The sequence below is a fragment of the Chiloscyllium plagiosum genome, unplaced genomic scaffold, assembly GCF_037043375.1.
Source record: "Chiloscyllium plagiosum isolate Xiang-an unplaced genomic scaffold, Cpla_swu_hap1 HiC_scaffold_4, whole genome shotgun sequence".
NCBI lineage: Eukaryota > Metazoa > Chordata > Chondrichthyes > Orectolobiformes > Hemiscylliidae > Chiloscyllium > Chiloscyllium plagiosum.
This window is the reverse complement of record NW_028270142.1, coordinates 98,421,687-98,448,720: the sequence shown is the minus strand read 5'-3', so window position 1 is coordinate 98,448,720 and position 27,034 is coordinate 98,421,687. Positions and strand designations below refer to the sequence as shown.

Here is a 27,034-nt window from a genome sequence, read left to right as displayed (position 1 = left end):
CTTTTAATGTGAACTCTTCACTCCATTTCAATCTGTATCCTCCTGCATATAGTTTAAATTGCCTGAAGGCATTCTGAGTACCAGGATTGGGAAATTATTTCCAAATCATGGTGTGTGGCATTTGGAGAGGAACTTTCCGTAGTGATGTTCCCATGCAGCTGGTGCTCTTGTCTTTCTAGATGACTTATGCGCTGTGGAAGGAGACTTGGTAAGTTGCTGATGATCGACAGCTGCTGCCACTGTGTGCCAGTGGTAGGGGGAGAGAATGATCAGGTATAAACAGGGTGTTAACTAAGCTCTGGATAGTAGAGAACTTCTTGCATTGTGTGCCCATTGAAAACTCCTGTCTAGATTAGCACAACATTCCCTTTCACTTTATACTCATCAACAGTATTGCAAGTCGACCTACAGGAGACAGATTGTCTTGGGGTGGCACAGTGGCTAGCACTGCTGCCTCACAGCACCAGGTGACCCAGGTTCAATTCTGTGCTAAGTTGCCCATAGTGTTCAAGGATGTGTAGGTTAGATGCGTTAGTCAGTGTTAAATGTAATAGGATCGGGGATTGGGTCTGGGTGGGTTACTCTTTGGAGGGTCAATGTGGACTTGTTGGGCCAAAGGGGCCTGTTTCCACACTGTAGGGAGTCTATGAAAGACTGTAGTGGTTCAAGAAGGCAGCTCTCCACCACCTTCTCAAGGGCTTCTGGGGATGGGAAATAAATGTGGACAGCAGTAATGCCCATGTCCCATGAGTGAATAAAACAAAGTCCAGAACAAACTTCTTCATCTTTGGAGAAGGCCACACCAAAGGAAATGAATAGCTTTTGCTTTTCTCCCAAGACAGACTGGCAGATACGGATGCAAAGGATATGATCTAACCAACAAAAATCTATTCACTGCATCAAAGACCTACAACTTGAAAGGTATACACAATTTAATGGATCAATAGTTAATATCAATCATTAACATATGCAGATTCCTAGCACTTGTGCTTTCAAAACTCCACTCCAATCCCAGTTTGTCATGATGCTCTTAACACACTTACAAGTGATTCTAAAAGGTGCAACTCCAGTGTTTGCAGAGGGAGTGGAGAGAGCCTGTTGATGGGATTGCCCCTTAGCTTGGAATAGCTTTTGCAGCAGTCCGTAGGCTGCCTGAGGCCGAGAGGGCTGAAGGGCTCATGAGCATGTGCAGGACTCTGCTCAATCCGTGTGACTATTGGAGGTACTTGGGTTACTGAAAGAAGAACTGAGGAGCGACTGTCAGATTCTGAAAAGCTGGAAGTGAGGCTCCCAGTCTGCTAGGCAGCTGCTCTTCCTCCCTTTTGATGCACACTAGTCTGCTTAAACTGGCTTTCCAACCTGGCACCACAGTCACCAGGTTGCAGGTCACCATGTGCTCATATGCCTGTGTCATGGCAGCACACATTTCTCGAACAGATTTCTCCCCCTTCTGCACATGTCTGCTGGCAGCCTCTGGAAGCTCCATGATTTGTTTTCCTACCTTTCTTTGCAACTCTAACAAACACCAGCAGACCGTAAGCAGCCTATTCCCACAGTCCTCCGACTGTCAGGGACCTTAGCTATCACAGTCTCTGTTAGCTGTTTGATCATTATCTGTAATGCTCTCACCAGCGTGTGATCCTGAATCTGGTCGTGACTGCAGACCCACTGGCAAAAGATTCTCTGTGCTGGGGGAGGACACGTGGAAATGATGTGAAATTGCAACTTCTGAGCAATCCTCATTCTCATCCTCAGAGATGGATTGCAAAGCTCAGTTCCATATGGTTTACCATTCTTTGTAGTGTATAAACTTGCATGAGAGAACACAAACACTTAGAGATAAGGACCTTCCCATTCCTTCCTCCCTTCCAAACCCACAGTGAATCACCATTTGTCCAAAGGTGGACATATTAGCTTGAAGCTTCCTCATTCACTTTGCTCACGACTCTAATTTCAACATCCATGACTATTCTCCAGCCAGCTTGAGTAGCTCTTCTCTGTAGGCATCAGCACATGACTGTGGAGGCACTCCACTCCTGACCTTGACCCTCTCCTTTGTGCTGTGGCCCATTTCTCCTGCCGACTGAAGGAAGAAGCAAGACTCCACACAATGATTACCTGAACACACAATCTGAAGCAAACCTCTGACACATGATGGCTGCTCCTGAATATTTTGTCCATACTTCCACTGTCAGAGTACTTATAGAGTCATAGAATCATACAGCACGGAAACAGACCCTTCGGTCCACTTGATTAACACACAATTAAATATGACACCTATTGTTCAGGCACCATGGAGATGGGTGGAACGTTTTATCTTCTAATAGAGCTTCTTTGTTTGAGCTATCTCTGTGAATTCAATTAAGGCTTAACCAACAGGCAATCTGGATTGAGAAATTCAGATCAGAGACTGTGCCAACTTTATTTCTTATTTTGGTTATAAACACTTGCAAGCTGAGAAATAAAAACAGACCTGAAACAGAGTAAATGCTAGCTCTGTTATCTATGATGCAGCCTGTTGGGAGCTAGTATTCAGTAAAAGACAAAGTCAGTGAGGGGAAAACAACCAGAAGCTAAATGTGAAATCTACAGTCATCCTCACAATAAAAGGCAGTAAACTGAGTTGTAAATGGAGTTCTGGAAGTAATCTTGACTAAGGGTGTTTTCTGAGCTAGCGCCCTGGGGTCTCAGGGAAGACTATACTTGAACTGTGAAATTCAGAGTTGTGAGATCCCTTAAAGAAACTGGAGGATCACTGCTTATCCAAAAACTTAGAGAGACTTAGGCTGAAGTTGTTTTCCTTTCGGAGAGGAGGTTGAAAGGCTACCTGACTGAGGTGTACAAATTTATATGTGGCATAGACAGGGTAGATTGGAAAAACATTCTCCCTTTATTTGGGGATATAGGTTTAAGGTAAAAGACAGGAAGATTAGATGGGATTTAACAAAGAAATTTTCCACTCAGAGAGTGGTGAGTATCTGGAATTCACTCCTTGATAGGGTGCTAGAGGGAGGAGCAATCACAACATTTACAGTGCATTTAGATGATCACTTAAAACAACATACTGTACAAGGCTATGGGCCAAGTGCTGAAAATTGTACTAAAATACAAAGGTGCTTCCTGACTGGTATGGGCACAACAGGCTGGAGAGTGTCTTTCTGTGAAGTAAAACCATTGATCTATATATCCGCTGCTTTAGGTGGAAAAAGGGTTAATTTCTAAGATGGGTCGATTCAATCCTGTTCTTAGTCATGGTTTCTCCCTATCATCCTGGCAACAACATCTCAGGACAGGCTCCATAGGCACTAGGCATATGCAATCCATTTCCATGGACATTGATATTCACATGTATCATCCTCTAATAACCCTCATGGCACATCTTCAAACCACTTACAGGACACTTTTGCGCATTGATGCTGTGCCTGAGGTTGCACTTCAACTGTCATTATAATGTTGCAGTAAGGACATTATGCACTCAGGGGGCACACATCCAGCTCTTGGATTTGCAACTTTGGATTCTTCACTAGCTTTCACTCACTTTGAGCCAATCTGCATGTTCACAACATCCCTCCCTTGCCCTGCCTTGCCTTGTGTTTGTCTGCTTTGCCCCTTCATTTAGAGATACCAGGCTCTGAATTCTGTTGTCTTGCCAAACCATGTAGTGCAAGTACAAAGCGAGGAAGCCTGTCATAGTTGTCAGCAGCCCTCAGTCACATCAAGGGTACAGCCTTTGCTCAGGGATTCCTGGCACAGTAATTCAAGAGCAGCCTCAATCTTGGGCTTGGAGATGATCAGTCAACCACCTCGGGTGATTGCAGACAGGATCTCTCCTTATAAGGGGAGAGGAGCTGAATGACAAGCAGTCTCCATCCCTATTTCACTATTTCTGCTCTTTAGTGGGCTATTTTCCTCTTGGAAAATGCTTTTGATGCAGGACGGGAGGTGTCCTGAATGAGTGAGTAGGCAGCACAGAGGGTAGGCAGAGTTTGTAGCATTGAAGGTTGATGTGCATGAAAGTGAGTGAGGAAGATATTGTAGGCATTAGTGAGAGTGGTGGAGAATGAGCCTTGATGGGAGTTGGGATTAGTACCAATGAGTGAGTGAGTGGGAGGTATCAGAGGTGGTGGAGTGGAGAAGGACATTGACCTTCTTCCTTTGCTGGATATTCCTCCAGATGGCTAAGAGTTCTTTAATCTGTGTGACAACCTCAGACCAGACTGACATGATCTTGTGTTGTGATCAACAACTGCTGGTCCTGTGGGAGGATGAAGTCCCATGTTAGAACCATCCAGCAGGACCTTCTGGACCCTGCCCAGAACGTTGTGTGCTGATTTCTCACTGTCTGCCATCCCGATGCAAATATCAGCAACTGTGCTGGGAAGCTCCAGACGGACAGTGCTTCTCTGGGCGCACAGTGCGTCTTTAAAGATTATATTGATACAAAGGATGCCAGTGAACTCTGAGCTTTCTGCTGATTGGCAAGTTGTCTCCTATGTTAACTGTCAAGTGCTTTGGGACATTCTAAGATTGTGCAAAATTCTAGATGAGCAGAAATATTTCTTTCTTAAATTTCCTCACCTTCCACAGGTTAGTTGTTTTCTGGTAGCATGGTGGCTCACTGGTTAGCACTGCTACCTCACAGTGCCAGGGACCTGAGTTCAATTTCACCCAGGGTTTGCAAGGAGTTTGCAAATTCTGCCCGAGTGTGTGTGGGTTTCTTTTGGCTGCTCTGGTCTCCTCCCACAGTTCAAAGATGTCCAAGTTAGGTGGATTGGCCATGATAAATTGCCCATAGTATCCAGGGATGAGCTGACTACATAGATTAGCTATGGGAAATTCAGGGTTACAGTGTTAGAGTAGGGGGGGGGAGGTCTGGATAGGATTTTCTTTGGAGGGTCGGTGTGGACTCGATGGGCTGAATGACCTGATTCCATACTGTAGGGGATTCTATGATGAGGAAAAGAATGATGACAAATATTAGGGAAAACTGACATACTGTGGGAAGATGATGATTGAGGAAGACCTTCACTTCCTCTGAAAAACTAAATCTTCTCTCTCAAATGATGATACATTCATTACCAGTTACATCTGACAAATACAGCAGTTCAAAAAGTTTAGTCAGGGGATCCAGATAATGGGAGTGGGGATATTGCACCAGATGAATCACTTAGTGGGCGGTTGATGAAAATTGTGCTACTCTCCAAAAGCAGCTCCAGAGACACCTTTCTTGACTCAGGGAGACTGAGGTTTGAGAGTTTATGAAAAGAAGGACATTTAGTGAGCATTGCATCCACGTCCAGCGACTATGATCACCCTTGCATGATGGATGACATTTGAAAGGGTTTGTACAGTGACATCAGGGTAGCTTGTGGCAGCTAGGTTGATTATGACCCCCTCACACATTTACACACAGCATCGTCTTGCACTAATCTGTGCCTCTTCCCAGAAACATTTTCTCCAAAGATGCTAGCAAAGGAGAGATTTGCCATCGTGACCAGATAAACACCTGACTGATGTCAAATGGGGAACAAATGTTTCAGGAACTGTCACTTCTGAAGGTCATTCGTATTTCTGGATTAGTGAGAAGGTGGGTTCAGCAACTGAGACCCTAAATCAGTTGGGAAGATGCAGAGGTTGGGGAGTGGAGTGTTGTCCATGGGGGTTGTGGCAGGGGGCGGGGGGGGGGGGGGGGGGTGGGGAGGGTTGGGGTGCATTTCGGTGGGGGGGGGGGGTGGGTGCTTGGATAGGTGGTTAACCAAAAGAAAACTGGGCTCAGCAACGTTGGACGTGGACCTTAAAGACAAGTAGGAGACTCCAAATTGTATTTTGCTGAGAAAACACTCCAGACTCACTACAACATATACTGATTTTCCCGGCCCATAATTCCATCTCAATTTCCAGATGGTTCCAGATTTCATAGAACATAGATGTTGTGCCAAACAGGATGCCAAATTAGACTAATCCCTGTACCAGCCTTTGGTTGATATCCTTCCATTCCTTGCATGTTCATGTGCTTATCTAAACGTCCCTTGAATATGCCTATTGTTTCAACATCCACCACCATCCCTGGCAGTGGGCTCCAGACACCTACCACTCTCTACGTAAAAAAACTTGCCTCTCACATCCCCTTTGAACTTTCCCCTTCTCACCTTAAATGCATGCCCCTAGTATTAGACATTTCAAATCTGGGGAAAAAGATTCTGACTGTCAACCCTATCTATTCATCCCATAATTTTAAAGACTTCTATCAAGTCTCCCCTCAGTCTCTGCCGCTCCAAAGAAAACAACCCGAGTTTTTCTACTCTCCCATTACAGCTCATACCCTCTAATCCAGGTAGCATCCTGGTAAACCTCTTCTGCACTCTCTTCAAAGCCTCCACATCCTTCCTGTTATGTGGTGAGCAGAATTGAAAACAATATTAGAAGTTTACAGGTAAATTGTACAGCTATAAGAAATGACTGTCACGTTGCAATATATTAGATTAGATTCCCTACAGTGTGGAAACAGGCCACTTGGCCCAACAAGTACACAACAACCCTCCCGAGATCAACCCACCCAGACCCATTCCCCTACTCTATATTTATCTCTGACTAATGGACCTAACAGAATGGACAATTTCCCAAGGCCAATTCACCTGATCTGCACGTCTTTGGGCTGTGAGAGGAAACCTGAGCACCTGGAGGAAACCCACACAGGCCTCAGGCAGAATGCACAAACTCCACACAGACAGTCACGTGAGGCAGAAATAAAACCCAGGTCTCTGATGCTGTGAGGAAGCAATGCTAACCACTGAGCCACCGCACCACCTGTGTCACCAAAATTGCAGTGTGAGGATATGGTTCAGCATAGTCCATTCAGAATCTCACTCCTGCAAAATGATATTCATTAGTTTCCACAGGACACATCTCTGTACGGACTTGAACTGATTGGATTATTCCTGAAACAACAAAAATGAATTGTGTGACAAATAGAAATTTCTGAAGGTTGAAGGAGTGTTTCATGAGAAAAGAAAAGTTAATGCTCTACTGCTCTGAGTTAGCTCACATTTCATGGTGATTTCTGCACTGTGATGTCATACTGGAACAAACACAGGCTCCGAGTTTGTTTGTGTAGGATTACACCAGAGCATAATTACACAAGAATTTGAAGATTTCATGATACAAACAGTCCAACATTTCAAATGAAAGGGTAAAGTAATTATTGAGGACAAAATTGCTTAGAAATTGGATAGCCTGGCCAGTTGGTATGAACCGTGGAGCAGAAAATGATCTTCAAGGAATTTGGTCAAGAAGTAAATTTGAATTCTGGACAGGTAGGTCTTAGAAGGAGGGACAAACAGGAAAGGGGCCACATGAGAGTCAAAGCAGTAATCATGGAGGAAAGCAATCAGATTAAGGCAGTGGACAGCAGAGGAGTCCATGGTTTTAGTATGAAACTGAGCAGATTTTGTTCTGCACTTCCTAACTCAGTACTCAGATAGGTAATTTTTTCAAGTTACTTTTATGGTGCTAGCCTGGAGTGCTGGTAAGGCAGCACAAAAAGCTGGTTTTCCACCCGTACCAGATGCATCATCCATGGGATCCAAGACAAGTTGGCAAATTGGACCCAACATTGGCTTACAAATAGGAGGCAAGGGTGACAGTGGAGGTTTTGGTTTGCAATCGTGTTTCTGCATGTGAATAGCGGTGTACCACAGAGATTGGTGCTGACACCTTTGTTGCTTGTTATGTACATTAATGATTTGGGTGAGAATGTAGAAGGTAAAATTAGTAAGTTTGAAGATGACATGAAAATTGGTGTTGTTGATATTCGAACAACATAGAACATAGAACAGTACAGCACAGTATAAGCCCTTTGGCCCACAATGTTGTGCCAATCATTTATCTTAATCTAAGATCAATCTAACTGAGACACTCCTCAATTTACTGCCATTCATGTGCTTGTCCAGCAGTCATTTAAATGTCCCTAATGTCTCTGACTCTACTACCACTGTTTGCAGTGCATTCCACCCACCCACCACTCTCTGCATAAAGAACCTACCTTTGATATCTCCCCAGCACCTTCCTCCAATCACCTTAAAATTATGACCCCTCATCACAGTCATTTCTGCCCTGGGGAAAAGTCTCTGGTTATCTTCTCTATCTATGCCTCACATTACCTTGAACACCACTGTCAAGTCACCTCTCTTCCTTCTTCTCTCCACTGTGAAAAGCCCAAGCTCAGTTAACATCTCTGTATAAGACAAGCCCTCCAATCCAGCATCCTGGTAAATGTCCACTGCACCCTCTCTAAACCATCTACATCCTCCTATAATGAGGCAACTAGAATTGGACACAATATTCCAAGTGTGGTCTAACCAGGGATTTATAGAGCTGCAGGAAAACCTCATGGCTCTTAAACTCAATCCCCCCGTTAATGAAAGCCAAAACACTATACACCTTCTTAACAACCCTATCAACTTGGGTGGCAACTTTGAGGGATCTATGTATGTGGACTCAAGATCCTGCTGTTCCTCCACATTGCCAAGAATCCTGTCTTTAACCCTGTATTCAGCATTCAAATTCAACCTTCCAAAATTAATCACTACATTTCTCCAGGCTGAACTCCATCTGCCACTTCTCAGCCGAGCTCTGCATCCTGTCAATGTCTTGTTGTAGCCTGCGACAGCCCTTGACACGATTTAGAAAACTACGGACCTTCATCTCATCGGCAAACTTACCAACCCACTCTTTCACTTCTTCATCCAAGTCATTTATACAAACTACAAAGAACAGAGGCCCAAGAACAGATCACTGCGGGACACCACTGGTCACTGACCTCCAGGCGGAATACTTTCCATCCACTACCACTCACTGTTTTCTTTCAGCAGCAAATTTTGTATCCAGACAGCCAAATCTCCCTGTATCCCATACCTTCTAACTTTCTGAATGAGCCTAATGTGGGGAACCTTATCAAATGCCTTCCTGAAATCCATATACAACATAGCCACTGCCCGACCTTTATTAACTTGTCTCATCACCTCCTCAAAGAATTCAATAAGGCTTGTGAGGCATGACCTGCCCCTCACAAAGCCATGCTGACTATCTTGAATCAAGCTATGTTTTTCCAAATAGTCATAAATCCTATCTCTCAGAATCCTTTCCCAGGGATTTCCCTATTCCCTTTCTTGAACAGAGGAACAATATTTGCCTTCTTCCAGTCATCCGGTACTACTCCCATGGAAAGTGAGGATGTAAAGATCATCACCAGAAGCAAACTCATTCCTCACTTTCCATAGTAATCTTGGATATATCTGGTCCGGCCCTCGGGACTTATCTATCTTGATGCTTCCCAAAATTTCCAGCACATCCACTTCCTTAATATCAATCTATTCAAGCCTATTAACCTGGTCCATGGTGTTCTCACTATCAACAATGTCCTTCTCTGTAGTGAATAATGAAGCAAAAAACTCATTTAGGGCCTCCCCTACCTCTTCAGACTCCAGACACAAGTTCCCTCCACTATCCCTGATCGGCCCTACCCTCTCTCTGATCATTCTCTTATTCCTCACGTAAGTGTAGAACATCTTTGGTGTTTCTCTAATCCTTGCCGCCAAGACTTTTACATGCCCCCTCCTAGCTCTCAGTCCATTTTTGAGTTCTTTCCTAGCTACCCTGTAATCCTCTAAAGCGTGCCAGATCCTTGCTTCCTTCTTCCTCATGATAAGAAGCTCCTCTTTTCTTGTCATCTAAGGTTCCTTCACCTTGCCAATTCTTACCTGTCTCAGTGGGACAAAGTTATCCAACACTTGCAACACGTTCTCCTTAAACAGCCTCCACATTTCTGTTGTGAATTTCCTGTTGAACAACTGTTCTCAATTTATACTCCACAGCTCCTGTCTAATAGCAGCACTACTTCCCCTCCCCCAATTAAATACCTTCCCAAACTGTCAATTCCTATCTCTCTCCATGGCTATATTGAGCAAGATAGTCTCAGACAACAGTCTTATATTGATCAGCTGGTAAATTGAGCAAAGCAATACCAGATGGAATTTAATCCTGATAAGTGCAAGGTGATGTTAATGCATTTTGGGAGATCTAATGAGGGGAAGGATGTAGACAATGAATAGAAGGTCATATGACACTGAGGAACAACATACAAATCCATAGATCCCTGAAGGTGTCAGTACAGATGGACAGGGTGGTGAAGAAGGCATATGAGATGCTTACCTTCAATAGCTAGTGGATAGAATACAGGAGCAAGGAAATCTTGTTACAAATTTATAAGACAATGGTGAGACTACAGGTAGAATACTGTGTGCAGTTCTGGTCGCCAAACTATCTGAAGGACGTGATTGCACTGGAAAGGGTGCAGAGGAGATTCACCATAATATTCCCTGGGATGAAAAGACTCAGTTATGAGGAGAGACTGGATAGGCTGGTTTATTTTCTTTGGAACAGAGTGTGTGTGGATCTGATTGAGGCTTACAAAATTATGAGAAGCATAGATAGCGTAGATTGTGAGAATCTTTCCCTACCGCAGACATGTCTTCGAACAGAGAGCATAAGTTTAAGGTGAAGAGCACGTGGTTCCAAGGAAATATGAGAAGGAATGTTTTCACCCAGAGGTTGATAGGTATATGGAACATGCTGTCTGAGACAGTAGTGGAGGCAAGTACTTTCACAACTTTTAAGAAGTATTTGGATGAGCACTTAAAATGCGAGGGGATAGTAGGCAGGAAGATGGGCTTAGTGTAGTTTGTTGGCTGGCATTGGCATGCTGGGTCAAACAGCCTGTTTCTATGCTGTATCACTCAATGACCCCCAAAATAGTATGAGGCGGGGGGCATCAGAGAACAAATATGTACATACATTTCTGAGTGCAAAAACGATAATAGTTGAACTCTGACAACACTGAACAGTGCAACAGCACAGAGAGAACAAAATCTTGAACAATCAGTCAAGAGAGCTTTTTAAGCCGGCATGAAACTTCTTTTTATTGCAAGAATATATTCATTTAAAAAATCTTTATCTAAATTCACAGGTACGACATCAGTTCTGTACAGTCTCTGCGTATCAAGAAAAATAAAGACTGGGATTTGACATTCCCCGCTGTTGCAAAAACTAAAGGCATTTTTGGCCAACATGTAACGTGCCCAACAAGAGACAGGTGCAGTTCCTGATTTAGTCTTTAAAACTGATGCTGGGCAATTGGATGAAGTAGCAGTGGAGTGACCATTTTGGAGATAGTACACTTGTTTAAACAGAGTACAAGAGATGTGCCAAATCACTATAGGTCAGTCCACTAACCTCAGTGATGGGCTTATTACTGAAATCAATTCTGAGACATGATAAACTGTAACTTCAAAAGACATAAGATAATCAGGCATATCAGTATGATAGTTCTAAGGGAAGTCCACTGAATTCAGTGATAAGGAGCATTGACGAGGGTAGCGCAGTGGATGTTGGCTACATGGATTTTAGTAAGGCACTTGACAAGGTGTTACATTGCAAACTAGTCTGGAGTGTAAATTCAATACAGGGGACCGTGTTGGGTTGGACCTAAAATAGGCTCAGTAACAGGAAATGAAGTGTAATCATTGATAGATATTTTCACAGATGGAAAACCATTCCATCTGTTGCATTCCACAGGGCTCAAAGTTGGATCCCTTGCTGGTTCTTACAATTAATAATTTGGACTTAAATGTGGAAGGCATGATTGGACAAATTGCAGATGGCATAAAAAAAGGCTAAAAATGAACACAAAACATAGAACATAAAACAGTACAGTACAGTACAGGCCCTTCAGCTCAAGATCAATCTAACCTAGATGCCCCTCAATTTACTGCCATCCATATGCTTGTCCAGCAGTCGCTTAAATGTCCCTAATGTCTCTGACTGTACTACCTCCGCTGGCAGTGCATTCCACATACCCACCATTCTCTGTGTAAAGAACCTACCTCTGATATCTCCCCTACACCTTCCTCCAATCACCTTAAAATTATGACCCCTCATGCCAGCCATTTCTGCACTGGGGAAAATTCTCTGGCTATCTACTCTATCTATCAAAATCTTCTCAAAACTCACTACTCTATGCCTCTCATTACCTTATACACCTCTATCAAGTCACCTCTCTTCCTTCTTCTCTCCACTGTGAAAAGCCCAAGCCCACTCAACCTCTCTTCATAAGACATTCTCCCCAATCCAGGCAGCATCCTGGTAAATCTCCTCTGCACCCTCTCTAAAGCATCTACATCCTCCTATAACGAGGCAACCAGAACTGGACACAATATTCCAAGTGTGGTCTAACCAGGGATTTATAGAGCTGCAGCAAAACCTTGCGGCTCTTAAACTCAATTCCCCTGTTAATGAAAGCCAAAACACCATACACCTTCTTAACAACCCTATCAACTTGGGTGGCAACTTTGAGGGATCTATGTACGTGGACCCCAAGATCCCACTGTTCCTCCACACTGCCAAGAATCCTGTCTTTAACCCTGTATTTGGCATTTAATTTTGACCTTCCAAAATGAATCACTTCGCACGAAAGAACAAAGGATACTGGAAGTATGAAATAAAACGGAAAGTGCTGGAGAAACATAGCAGGTCTGGCAGCATCTACGGAGAGAAAGCAGAGCTAATGTTTTGGGTCCAGTGGTCGTTCAGAGTTCTGCACAGGACAGAGTACTGATGAGATTTATAAGAATGTAGTCAATACTTGAAAATAGCAGCCTTGATGGAAGTTTGGATACACTTGTATTGTTTTCCTTCGAACACAAATATCTGAGAGGTGACCTCATTGAGAACTACAAAATAATGAGGAGCCTAGATAGAGTAGACCAGAAAGAATTGTTTCCCCTAGCATAGAGAACATTTACCAGGGAGAACAGATTTAAGGTGATTGATAGAAGGATTGGTGGGGTATGAGGAAATCCTTTTTCATGCAGAGGGTGATTGGTGTCGGGAATTCTCTGCTCAGTTTGATGGCAGAGTTAGAAAAGATCAACTCACTTAAAAAGTAAATAGATTTGTATCTGAAATTCTGTCACACGCAAAGCAAAGACCAGTTGCTGGAAGGTGGAATTAGGCTCATTTCCCCCCCCCCATTTGTGACCAGTGCAAACACAATGAACTGAATGGCCCCTTTCTGCCCTTAACATTTCAATGGTTTCTATGGTTAGAATATCATAAAGCTGTAACTCAGGCATTCTTTACCTGTCTCCCCAGTTCTGCCAACTTTGGTAATACTTATGTAGCGACTGGACTCCCACCTGAGCATTACTATGCAAATTCTCCTTTTTCAAATTTTCCATTGGAAATTAAAGCATCTCCTCTGCCGTTAATCACATTCTGCAACTTGGGTTGTAAGAAAAATCTGGGGAAATAGAGTTGATATTTGGAACATGTGTGAGTGAGTGTCTACATTTAGAATAAGGGAGACAAACATCATGGAATTTCAGTAAGTGCTTTGTGTTGGCACTATAGCTGATCCTAAAGGGATTGAGTGTAAATCCGATGGTGAGACAAGATGCTGATGCAATCCACATTGGCAATGGAACATGAAATCCTAAAAACTGAAATACAGGTACACAATCCTTTATCTGTAATGTTTGGGACCAGCTGGATTTTGTAATTTGGAATTTTTTGAATTTTGGAATAAGTGACAGTTTAACGGTGAAATTTTAAAAAATCTTATTGAACAGCAGACTCACAGGCCCTGAGACAGAATTGAGGCCTGCCAGTGTGGGGCCATGCCCCCCACCACCCCCACCTCCCCCCCCCACCACACCCAAGTGACACACATCGAGTGGTTGTGCACGTCGAACAACATTGTTATGGAGAAGAAAAACAAAACTTCACGAAGAAACCTTCGGATTTTGGAGTTTTTCAGATTTCTAGATTTCGGATAAAGGGTTGCCTACTTGTACTTGACATCAAAATCTAAAGAGACTTATTTCTACAGTTACTTTCACAACCTCAGAAAGCCTCAGAGCATTTTTTAACCAATATTGCAGACGTTTTCTGGTTTTGTACATGCCTATACATTCCTTTTGCTTGAATGTAGTGTTGTAGGAAACAGAAGTAGGTAAACCCGAATTACTAGGCAAACTGTGATTGAACATGCCACAAGCTGCATATTAAATGGCAGATACAACCAAGATAGGTGCTGTAATTATTTTCAGCAGCCCACTCAAATGTCAGTTAATCATAACAATCTTTATCAGATTCTGTATCTCATGAGGAATTGGAGCTCTTCACTTTCAATGAGTTATCAAGTTCCGAGCTGACAGCATTTCTCCTTATTCTGAACTCCAAGTGTGCAACCTTACCCAAAGATGTACTGTTCTAGAATTCTCTCAAATCTGCTCCAGGGAATCGCTTCCTTGGTCGTCTTTTCCAGCTGAACTAACCTCCTACTGAGACTGTGCACAACCCCACAACCTGCCAGGCTACATACTTGTGTCTAAACACAAACATGGTCACAGCTGCCAACACTGTTTCTGGGTTCGCAATCCCAAGGACCCCAGTTATATTGAGCAAGCGCTGCTCCTCAGTTCACGTTAGCCTCAGGTCTTAGTAGCACTGAGCAGATTCTTCCCCTGGGACCTCTCTAAGTCCCAGCCCCTCTGAGCAGCATGGAGCTGACTCTTTCCTCCTTCTGTTCCTGACTAACTGAAAAATTGCAGACGTTTTCTGGTTTTGTACATTCCTATACATTCCTTTTGCTTGACGTGATCTGTCAGCTGTCTCTGAACCGTAAATGTAGTTTGTGAAAAATCCAAATCAATGAATCTGACTCACAACTGCTATTGTTCTTTTCTAGCTTTCATAGAATTTCCACTTCCAAGAGCATTTGCTTACACTGTACACATGGGAAATTAAATAAAAACCCAGATGATTTTGATCTCAGTTTGTTCGGATCTAAAATATTTTAATGTTGTCTTAAAACTTAAACACCATTCTGCCCACAAAACTGAATGTCTAAGCAAAGCATGAAAATTGAACTAGCTGAAGTGAACTGGCATACAAGGCTATGGGATAGATCAATAGAAATTATGGCAGACATTTGAGGGGATATGTCAGAGCACTCAACACATGTACATTCCTATTATGAATCAAAAATCTAACGGCAGAAGCCATTATCTGTGGCTAAATGGAGACGTGAGGAAAAATATCAAATTTAAAGTCAAAGGATATAACTGTACAAAGATGAGTAAAGGTTAGGATATATAGAATGGCAGAGAAATGTTAATCAAGAAATTAGAGTATGAAGCAAGGTTAGCTAGGAATGTCAAGATTGATAGCAACAGTGTCTATAAGAATTTAAAAAGGAGAAGAGTAAGGAAAGTGAATTTTGGTTATTTAGAGAGTGAGAATGGAGATTTAAGGAAACAGTCAATAAAATTAACAAATATTTTGCTTCTGTATTCACTAGAAAGCATCCAAAAATATTTTAGTAATACCTTAAAATCAGGAGGTGGAAGGGAGAGAAGAACTTAGTGAAAATGCAGTGACTATGTTGTTGTGGTTGAGTTCAGAACTAAGGGACATTGTTTTATAATTTAAGATAGAGATAAGAATTTATTTTCTTTCAGAAGGTTGTGCGACTTTGGACTTCTCCGCTTTAGAAGGCAGCAGATGGTTGGATCGCTGAATGTTTAAATATTTTGGTTGATTTATTGTTATGCAGGGGAATCAAAGGTTATGAGGATAGATGTGAATGTGGAATTCAAAACACAAACAACTCAGCCATCATCTGATTGAAAAGCAAAGCAGGTTGGAAGGCCCAATGGTCAGTTTTGTCCCTATTTTGTATGTTCATGCAACATGTTCAGCTTGCATTCATGAAATAGATGGCAGCTCAAAGGGAGGCAATAACATTTAGAAAGAAAACAACATGCACATGAATGTAACCCAAGCTCTCTGTTCCCATTCCCAGGCTTTATACACAGAAAACAATCACAGAGAAGTAAGAGTTCCCACTTGCTCCAGAGGTGTGTTGTTATATGTCTGAACAGGTTAACTAAAAATATCTATGAACAAATCCTGAATTTGAAGAGTGCACCTCCTTTCATGAACCTCACTACTGGCGAAGTCAACTTAAAATATACAATCAGTCCCATTAGCAAGAAGGTTCAAAGACACTTCAATTTGAAGCCAGATCAGAGACAAGCCTGGAATCTAATCATAAGCACATAGGGAGAGTTATACTGTAAGAAGTAAATAATAATATTGAATTAAGAGTGAACATTTTCCATGACGTAAAATAATGAACTGACCCTGAAATAACAGCAAAGAGGCCAATTGCCCATCACCAAGTCACCCTTTACTTATTTAACACAATGCTTTGTCTGTGGACGGTCAGCTCACGGTCAGTCCTCAACTGAGGAGATTCTAATCTCCTAATTATATTGGTCAACCAAGGCTTTCCTGATTGGCCCAGGTTAATAACTCCAATCAAGAACCTTGTAGTTCATAAAGTCCAACTGGTACCAATCACTTTTCGCTTGCAAGTTACTATTTCATTTTAATTTATTGCAGGTGCAAATTCCCAAATAGAGGGTAGAACTTGACTTAATATACTGAGATTTGGTAGCAGAATGACCAGGACTAGGGCTAAATATACTAAGTTACCAAGTCTACAGGAAGCATAGGGAACTTTCTGGTGGGAAGCGGTAATATTTGCAATTAAAAACTATGTTATTTCTATAATAAAAGACAATTTAACAAGAAGGGGCAGTGGAATCATTATGGTCAAATTACAAAACAGAAAAGGATTTAAAACTATTGGGAGTTCAGTTTAGGCAGGTTGGTAGCTATAAAGGGGCACAATACAGGAATCATAGAATATACATAGAATATACAAGAACGTAGTAAAGTCAACAATTTAGCAGGGTTTTAACGGAATAAAGAGACAAGCTTGTTTCTGAAAATTTCCTGTCCAACTCAGAATTTTGTGTCAAAATGAGATGCAACTAATACAATGAAGGTCATATTAGATTTGTTATTGAGTGATAAGCCAAATTCATTTAATGGCGTACAATTATGTGATTATTTATCCAATTACAACCATAATAAGATCAAGGTCAACATTGTACTTAAAATAGAGAAACAAAAAACAGCGAATAAAGTTCTGCATTTAATTAAAGAGACCTTCAATGGGTGACGTAGAGACTGTTCACTGTAAACTGGACAAATCTTTAAAATTAAATTTAAAATTGATGTTGATCCAGTGACTATTCAGAATTTTGCCTGACAACAAACCTAAGTAAATAACGGGAATTGTTGAGGGAGATATGGTGGCTCAGTGGTTAGCGCTGCTGTCTCACAGCACCAGGGACCCAGGTTTGATTCTAACCTCAGGCGACTCCTGGCCGTATGGAGTTTGCACATTCTCCCCGTATCTATGTGGATTTCCTCTGGGTGGTCTAGTTACCTCTTTCAGTCCAAAAGATGTATAGGCTAGATGGATTAGCCATCAGAATGCAGGGTTACAGGGAATGGGGGAATGTGATTGTGATGCTCTTTAGAAGGTTGGTGTGGACTCTATGGGCCGGATAGCCTGCTTCTACGCTGTAATGATTCAGTGAAATTCTGATACAGGAAAATATGGTCAGCTGTGCTAATAGTGAATAGACTTGCCAAATCCAAGCTTTGGGAGCAGAAGAAACAAAGAAAAAGGAAAAGAATACCAGTTAGGTGATCAACAGAGATAATGGACTACCAAGGCAGGAAGGAGATTGATCCTCATCAAAGAGATGCATTTGCAAGTCATCTACGGAATACAGCAGAATAATCCTGATGAAGTAATCTCTGAAATGGATTTTACTGCCTGTAGTAGATTTGAGAGACTTTCCAAAAATTGAGAGAAGAGCCTCCAGACAGTCACTCCAATTATTGGTGAAATGGAAAAATATGAATCTATTGGAAATTGAAAGCAACTTTAGAGTGTTTGGATTAAGGATTGTAATCTTGTGAAAAATGAAATGCGAAGAGGATATAAGTGAGGAAATTCCTTTCTGTAGTTTAAAATATGCTATCAACAAAAATACAAGAACAGTTTATAGATTATAAAGCAAACATAACACTTAGAGTAAGGTTTAAGATTAGAGATAATCCTAACAGAACACATTAGATTTCAACAGTTCCTAAAATACAAATTACTTCAAAATTGAATAGCAAATCAGAAATCAAACAAGTTAATATTCAATAGGTCCTATAGCTAGTGATGCCCACACACTCCCACATACACCTCCCCAAGACCCTGAGTTCAGCAAAGCCTGACCACCCCCCCCCCCCCCCCAGTTGAATGCAGACCAATCTGACCAATTCTCCCTCAGCAAATCCAATTACTCCCACCCATCCCAACCAACCCTAAATACTGCATTGCTTACCTTGCCACCCTGCATCCTGCTGGAAAAGCGCAGCAGGTCAGGCAGCATCCAAGGAACAGGAGAATCGACGTTTCGGGCATAAGCCCTGATGGCATTACCATCACTGAACCCCCTGCTATTAACATCCTGAAGATCACTATTGATCAGAAACTGAAATAAAAAGTGTGACTACTAGAGCAGGTTAGAGGCTAGGAATCCTGCAGTGAGTAACTCACAAGAAGGGCTTATGCCCGAAACGTCGATTCTCCTGTTCCCTGGATGCTGCCTGACCTGCTGCGCTTTTCCAGCAACACATTTTCAGCTCTGATCTCCAGCATCTGCAGACCTCACTTTCTCCCCAATACATGAGATTGAGGCCATAAAATCAGTGCAAGGAAGTGCAAGACATCAGAAGAGTTTGGGGCTTTAAAACCAGCATGAATGAGAGTGAGAGATTAGAGAAGCTTGGGCCTGTAAAACCGTGAGAGTGAGAAGTCAGAAGCGCTAGAGGCTATAAAATTAGTGTAAGAGTGAGAAATCAGAGGCACTAGAAGCTATAAAATCAGTGTAAGAGTGAGAAATTGGAGACACTAGAGGCTATAAAATCAGTGTAAGAGTGAGAAGTCAGAAGCGCTAGAGGCTATAAAACCAGTGTAAGAGTGAGAGATTGGAGGCGCTTGGGGCTGCTGCAGCTTTGAGACTGAGAACTGCGTTCAGAGCAGAAGTTAAAGTTTGACATCACATGAATGTTGTAGGTTCATTGGCTGAATTGGGTTCTGTTCTGGCATAGGGAAGGACTTATCTTGGCAACGCATTATCAGAGGAACACTGGGAGAGTGTGATTTAAATGATAATTTATACCTGGCAAAGGGAAAGATAAAAAGTTTACAGGCCCAGTGTGGGAGATAATTTTGTGATGGCTAAGAATTTCCACTTTCACTAACTTCCAACATATCATAAACAGTAAAATGTAAATAAGTTAAAGTCATTCAAATTATGTAAATTATAGTAAATTAAATGTAAGGGAAGCTAGGCCATATTGAATCATATGTGGGAGTTATGGACACTTCACGGGACCTCATCAAACATTTATGGAAGATGAATCAGCAGCTGCACAAGCTTGAGCTCCATGGTGTACACGTATAAAGTATCCTGCAAAAGTGAAATGAGGAAAATCTTTGTGACTCAGTGAATGGGTAGGCTATAGAAGCACTGCCTGGAAATGTGGTGGAGGCAGATTCAATTCTGGTATTCAAGAGAACATTAGATGATTACTTAAATAAAGCAACAACGGGCAGGGTATGGGTCAAAAGGCAGGAGATTAGCAGTAAGTCAAAATGTTCAGAGAGCTGATACAGTCATATTTGCCTGAACGGCCTCCCTCTTTACCATAATAGCTCTGCAAAAGCGTAATGGGGGATTTAATAAGAGTAAATAAAGAAATGATAGATGAAATAAGCAAAGGATTTGTAAGAAATATAGAACAGTGCAAAGAAGCAGTGCCCATAACTCAAATACTTGTTGTGACCTCATCCCCACACTGAAGAAATTGTGTTAGAGTGGGAAGAAAGTGTACAGCTGTAATCTCAGTCAGAGCTACACAATCATCTTGCCTCAAAGCCTGTGACCCAACAATTTCAGCCTGCAACCTTTGGAAGTCCTGCAATAGAGGATACAAAAAAACTTTCCAGCAATAGCTGTGAATCAAGAGTTGGAAGGGAGAGACAAACTTTCTTTAATTCATTCATGGAAAGTAGGCTTGCCCATCCCTAGTTGCCTTTGAGAAGGTGGTGGTGAGCTGCCTTCTTGAACTGCTATATTCCATTTGGTGTAGGTTCAAGCACAATGCTGTGAGGAAGGGAGCTCCAGGATTTATGTATGTGGTGCCGCATGTTGTCAAGCCTCTTATGTCTTATTGGAGTTGCATTCATCCAGGCAAATGGGAAGTATTCCACTGTACTCAAGACTTGTGCCTTGCAAATTGTGAGCAGGTCCTGGGGAGTCAGGAGGTGAGTTACTCACTGCAGGATTCCTAGCCTCTAACCTGCTCCAGTAGTCACACTTTTTATTTCAGTTTCTGATCAATAGTGATCTTCAGGATGTTAATAGCAGGGGGTTCAGTGATGGTAATGCCATTGAATGTCAAGGGGCAATGGATAGAATTTTTCTAGCAAGAGATGGACATTGCGTGGTCCTTGTATTTGTCACTTACCAGCCCAAGCTTGGATACTATCCAGGTTCTGTTGCATGTAGTCATGGTCTGCTTCAGTATTCAAGGAGTCATGAATGGTGTTGCACATTGTGCAGTCATCAGTGAACATCTTAAATTCTGACCTTACAAGAGAGGGAAGGTCATGGTCGAATCAGCTGAAGATGTTTGGACTTGGTGAGATTACAATCATCAGAGAAGTGATACAGAGAAAACTGATGGAGCTGTGGGCTGGCAAGTTCCTGGGTCTTGATCAACATCCTAGTTTCTAGAAAAAGTTTCCTAATGAGGTAGTCAATAGGTTTGTATCAAGTTTAAAGTTTGCTAGATTCAGCAAAGGTTCTGTCAGACTGGAAAGCAGCAAACATAATTCCTTTATGCCAGAAAGGGCCTGAAGCAGAAAACAGAAACTATAGGCTAGTTAGTTGAGTGGTGAAGATGTGGGAATCAATTCTTAATGAGGTATCTGGGCATTTGAAAAATTTCAAGGTAACTGGGGAGAACCAGCATAGTTTTTGAAAGGAAAATCATGTTTAACCAATTTATGGACTTCTTTGAAAAAGTAACACGTGACTTTTAGAACAATTTGGATTTCCATGAGACTTTGACAAAATGCAACATAAAAGCTTATTGTGTAATGCAGGAGCTCAAAGTTGCCAGGGGTAACACATTAGTCTGGATAGAGGAATGGCTAGATGGCAGTAAACGTAGAGTACATACAAAAGCTGTTTTTCAGATGGACAAAATATGATGAGTGGAGTCACACAGGGATCAGGTCGAGGCCTCAACTTTTCATATTTTATGTTAATGACCTGTATGAGGAGAGTAAACACATGGTAGGTGAATGTGCAGATGTCACAAAGATATAAATGTTTTGTGAAGAAGATAATAAGAAGGCTCCAGACAGAATTAGATGAAGTGAGTGGGCAAAACTCTGGCAGATAGAGGATAATGTAGGAAAAAAATGTAAAGCTGCTTACTTTTATATTGAAAAATAAAGAGCATTTCTTAAATGGAGAATAACTGCAGATATAACAAGAATTTAATATACAGATTAAGTAATTATAAAGGTGAATGGAAGGCTGAGGAATTGAACAGAAAACTAACAATGTTTTGTTTCAGTTATGCAGGGAATTTGTGAAATCACATCTTGAATACTGCAGTTTTGACACCCTTATTTGAGAAAGGATGGATATTTGTTTGAGGTGGTTCAGAGAAGGTTTACTAGCTTGATATTAGAAATAACAGGGTTGTCTTAATTGTACAGATTGGACAAGTCATAGAGTCATAGAGATGTACAGCATGGAAACAGACCCTTCAGTCCAACCCGTCCATACTGACCAGATATCCCAACCCAATCTAATCCAGTGTTGACAGGAACTTAAAGGAGTGAACGATGAAGTAGTTAAGATGGTCTTGACAAGGACATGGAGAGGATGTTTCTGCTTGTGCGTGAGTCCAGATCAAGGGGGAACTCTTTAACACATAGGAATCACACTTTGAGGTCAGAGTTGCACAGAAATTTGTCAGTTACCTGACTTTGAATTCTCTGCCTCAGAACATAATGGAGGAGGGATCATGAAATATTTTTAAGGCAGAGACAGAGAGATTCCTTTTAGATAGGGGAATCAAAGCTTTTAGGGGATAGAAAAAATATGTGGGATCTGAAATACAAACTCATTCATGATCTTGCTGAATGTTTGAGTATTCCAAGATCTTTGCAAATCATGTGGTGTAAATGAACATTGGGCTCTACGCTATAGGAATTCTCAACCCAAAAATGTTAATGGAGGTTACAGCAAGATGTAACCAAACAAAAATTACACGTGGCATACTGGTAGCAGTAATGGAGTCAGTCAGGGATCCACATAAATGTGGCAAGCCCATTCATGAGGTGACCAGGGTGAAGACTTTGTGTGAAAATATCTTCACTTGGAAACTGAACAGAATTCCCATATTGGGTACTTGACTAAATATGTTGATGAAGTCAAACACTGGAAACTTTTACTGATATCAATGTCACATGCTCAAAGAACAGCGGCTGGTATACACTCAGTCAATGCAGGAGAAAATGCAAACAATCTACCAGTCAATATCTGACCGTTAGGCTATTGGAAGATTGACTGCATACGTGTTGCCCATGGGCCATGCATTGTTACATAGATATTTAAATGCAGCTGCAGCCAGTCTACAGAGGAATCTCGATTATCCGAATGTTAATTATCCGAATTTTGGATTATCCGAAGAAAATCACAAGGTCCCGATAGAAACATGACATCAAAGAGGTGTTTCAACACTGATCGCATCTTTTGTTTACAATGATTAAAAATGAACTCGGCTTACTGAAATGCTGCCAAGAATAGTTCTGGACATCGATGGGAGCCCAGGCACTGTCTCCAAATGACTGATCTCCCGCCCTCTCTCTCTCCACACACTTTCCCTGGAGTTCTACACAGAGGTGTACCCCAAACCCCCCCCTTCCCCAGATAATCTCTCCAACATTGTCCTGTACAGGGCAGAGGTGGAACCTGTCAAAACGTTGCTGTAAAATGTTTTGTGTGTGTCTGTGTGTGTGCACGTGCGTACGTGTGTTGTGTGTGTGTATGCACGCGTGCTGTTTTGAGACTCACCCAGCAGTCTTATTGTTGGTGTCCATTCTGCTGCCCCGGTGAGGGGAAGAGGAGTGGAGGGGGGGGGGGGGCTCATGGAAGCTGATGGGGGCGGGAGCAGATGGGGGGGGTGGGGACGTGGATGTGGGGAGACATGATGGGTGGGGGCAGACAGGGTCAGTGTTGGATGGGGTTGGGGGCGCAGACGGGGGTGTGGGTGGGGGATGGGGTTGGGGTGGACAGAAGGCGGGGTTTGGGGTGGGCAGATGGGGGCTTGCATGTGCTGCTGTCTAGTCTCCTGAATGGGGAATGAACCTCGCAAGTGCTCGCTGTGTCAATCCCATTGAACTGATTTTGGGTGGGGGGGGGGGGTAGCTTCAGCAATGCTGCAGGTCCATTACACATAGGTGTGTGTCTGCTCAGAAACCCTGAGACAGATGGAGGGAGCAAGATAGGCAGAGCAAGGAAGAAGGAAACTTCAGAAAACTCTGAGCCCCAGAGGAGAGATTGAATCAATTAACCGAAAATCAATTATCCAAACGAAATAGTGCCCGCCCATCTCGTTCAGATAATTGAAGTTCCTCTGCATATGGAATTCACCAGCAGTCCCCCTGGTGGGAATGAGTGGTCCAGCAGTAGCAGAGCTATCGTTGTGTCTAGAATGCAAGCTTGTGACCATACATGAGAATCACCAAGAAGATTCAGACCTTGGACTTGCTTGGTTTTCAAAAGAGGTTTCTTATAGCAACAAGCCCAGTTTGGGCAACAATTGCTTCCTTACATCCCACAATGGACAATGATTCAGGATATTAGTGCAATCACAGGATATCCTAAAACACTACAGGTAATCAAACAATTTTTGAGTTTGGTCATTCTCTTTTCAATGTAAAAGAAATGGTAACTAATTGCCAACAGCAAGATCCACAAACAGCCATGAAAGAAGGAGAGATAGATGTGGCTTAAATGTTTATTCTTACACTTATTAGAACAAGTTCAGGTATTCCACATTGCAAACAAACATAATAATTTATATTACAGAAGAAAAGAGTGTTGATTGGTTGAAAAAAATGATTCTGATAAGCCCAGGAGTTGTTGTTAATATAGCAATGGAGAACTCGTGGGTGCAGAAACTCCTGGCTTTAATACACTCCTTCTGTTTATGGAGAATGTGTCCCTGGAAATGAATATATATCTCTTCTTGCAAGAGTAAATGAGCCAAGTTATGAGTTGATTGATTATAGCAGATTGGTTGTTAGTGTAGCTATTAGCACAATCCACATTGTTCAGAAAGTCCTGTCCAATTTCAAACTTATACTTAACAACAAACGTTTTAATTTAGGTTTGTGCAAGCACAGGCTGGTTGATCATAGCCTGTATTCTGTCTATTACGAACAACCAAAGGAACATGCTATTTGCTGTCTATCATTGCGGTGTATGACCTATGTACCTAGCACTGTAAATCCTACACAATGCTGTTCAATTGTGTGGTGTGCAGACCACAGTGACAGCAGAAAGTTAATGTTATTTGAATAACCATACATGAATAGGCATTGGCCAATCTATTGAATCTACACCCTTTTTACCTCACTTTTAGATTTTTGCTAAAATTATCATAACGTGCAATGTTGTAAAGAACTTAAAGTTTGTTTTAATGTATTGAATGTGCTGTTGGTAACATGTTGAAGTCAGCACTGTATTTTTTTCCTATTTAGAGTCTACTTAAGTCTTAAGACTGTGATAAATGAATGAGAACCATTTCTGACAACTTGATTCAGGAGATGAGATTCAATGGTTCTGAAGTCTCTAAATGCAGTATAATTACGAACTCAATGTCAAGTTCTATAGTAGCCTCCACACTTCTTCTAAGTAAGGATCACTAGATTTTAATGCAGATCAATTTTTTAAAATACTATTAACAAATGCATCGTTTTTACTTCATTTATCAGTGCAGCTTCTCCATAAGCATCCGAGGTAGATAGCTTATGAGAATAAGTGGCAATTTATTTGAAGATTTCTCCCACTAAGCAGCAAAGTGCACAAAAATACAAATATACATTGGGCATCTTTTAAAAAGCATTAACATGTTAAGAGAATTTTGCATGAATTCTATTTGTTTTATATATCAATTGAGCTTTTCTTTTCAAATATTTTTTGTTAACTTGACCTTATTTAGAATTGATATGTCAATTTACCAAATAATGACTATACAAGTTTCACTTTATTTAATTCTTTAATGAGAGCTTTACAAGAAAAAAAAAATCTACTAGTATCCCAGTTTTGTTAAAAAATGCCTTTCAGGTAATTTTGATTTTGGTGATGGTGTAAAATGAACAATATCTACTGACAAGTCTCGAACTGCTTAAAAAATGTATGTACTAGAATGTCACAAGATAAGTCTATATAAGTAGTTGTAAATTGAATTGCAAAATAAAGATAAATAAGAAATTTTACCTTAAGTTTTTAAGAACTTGAAAAGTGAAAGTTATAGCTTTAAACTAATAATTCAAGAAGTTTCACCTACCTCACCTATATAACTGTATTTGCATTTGAGAATCATCCTGTAAAGCCTGGTCCGGTTTTCATCTTCAAACGGCATAGTTCCACTCAGCAAAATATAGGAGATTACACCTAAAGCCCACATATCTACTGCATTGGTATAAGGTTTTCTCAACAAAATTTCAGGCGCAATGTACTCTGGTGTGCCACAAGTGGTCCTCATGGACCAGTCTCCACCTTTATTCCCAGAATTGGCTAGTCCAAAGTCAGTGACAAGGATCTTGGAATCTGATCCTGGATGATAATAAAGAAGATTTTCTGGTTTCAAATCTCTGTGTGTAATTCCCAAGGTATGTAAGTATCTGACCCCATCTAAAACCATCTGCAATACCCTTGTTGCATCTCTCTCTGTGAATGATCCTTTGGCAATTACACGGTCAAAAAGTTCTCCACCAGTAGCTAGTTCCATCACCATGTAGATACGATCCTGGGTCTCAAAAACCTCGATCAGCTGAATGACATTGCGATGGCTCACCCTCCGAAGCACGTTCAGCTCAGACTCACACACCTCCTTTCCTTCTTTAGCTTTTGTTTCAATCATTTTGATGGCAAAAGGCTGTTTGGTCGCTCTGTGTTCAACTCTCACCACTCTGCTGAAGCTTCCTCGCCCAATAAGAGCCTTGATGTCATACCTGATGAAGATGAACAGTATAGATTTATCAACGATGGTCACTGATGTAGCTGGAATGCTTTACAATACACCAGTTCTAAAATTCCATATGACGAGTTACTGCTGAGGTTAAATCTTTATGCAAACAGCATAGTCAAGCCATATTTGTAATATTAGACCACTGCATATAATAGTTAAAAGATAGAAACTAAGTCAACGGTATACAATTTGCTGGTTTCATTTGGGAAATCCATTCTAATAGTTAAGCTTAATTATATTTACATATCCAGCATTCATAATATCAAATGGAATGCACTTGTTAACCAATAACATATACTGCAGCTCATTTTCACTACTAACATGGAAAACAATTAGAGGTGTGTATATACACAGTAGTCCATAAGCAAATAAGATGATTTCTTTATTTTCCAAGATGTACCTGTTGTCACCATTACTGAGAATGCCAGATCACATGATTCAATTTCATAATGTTTGAGGTGTCATGTGTCTGAATGTTGATTATAATTTTAGATTTTGATTGGTTGATCAACCATAAGCAAGACTCTGAAATACTTTACCTTAGTGGACCTGCCTCTATTCTTTGATCAGGCTCCAATATTAAACTGTGGTAAAAACAATAACTGCAGATGCTGGAAACCAGATTCTGGATCAATGGTGCTGGAAGAGCACAGCAATT

General features: G+C 41.4%; 1 protein-coding gene across 1 annotated transcript in view; it reads right to left on the bottom strand.

Moving 5' to 3' along the window:
* LOC122549552 (serine/threonine-protein kinase H1-like) overlaps window positions 1-27,034 on the bottom strand; it is a 76,730-nt gene that overhangs the window by 32,707 nt on the left and 16,989 nt on the right. The window contains exon 2 of the mRNA XM_043689398.2: window positions 25,693-26,359. Coding sequence (XP_043545333.1) covers window positions 25,693-26,359 — 667 coding nt within the window. The remainder of the gene's footprint in view (window positions 1-25,692; window positions 26,360-27,034) is intronic.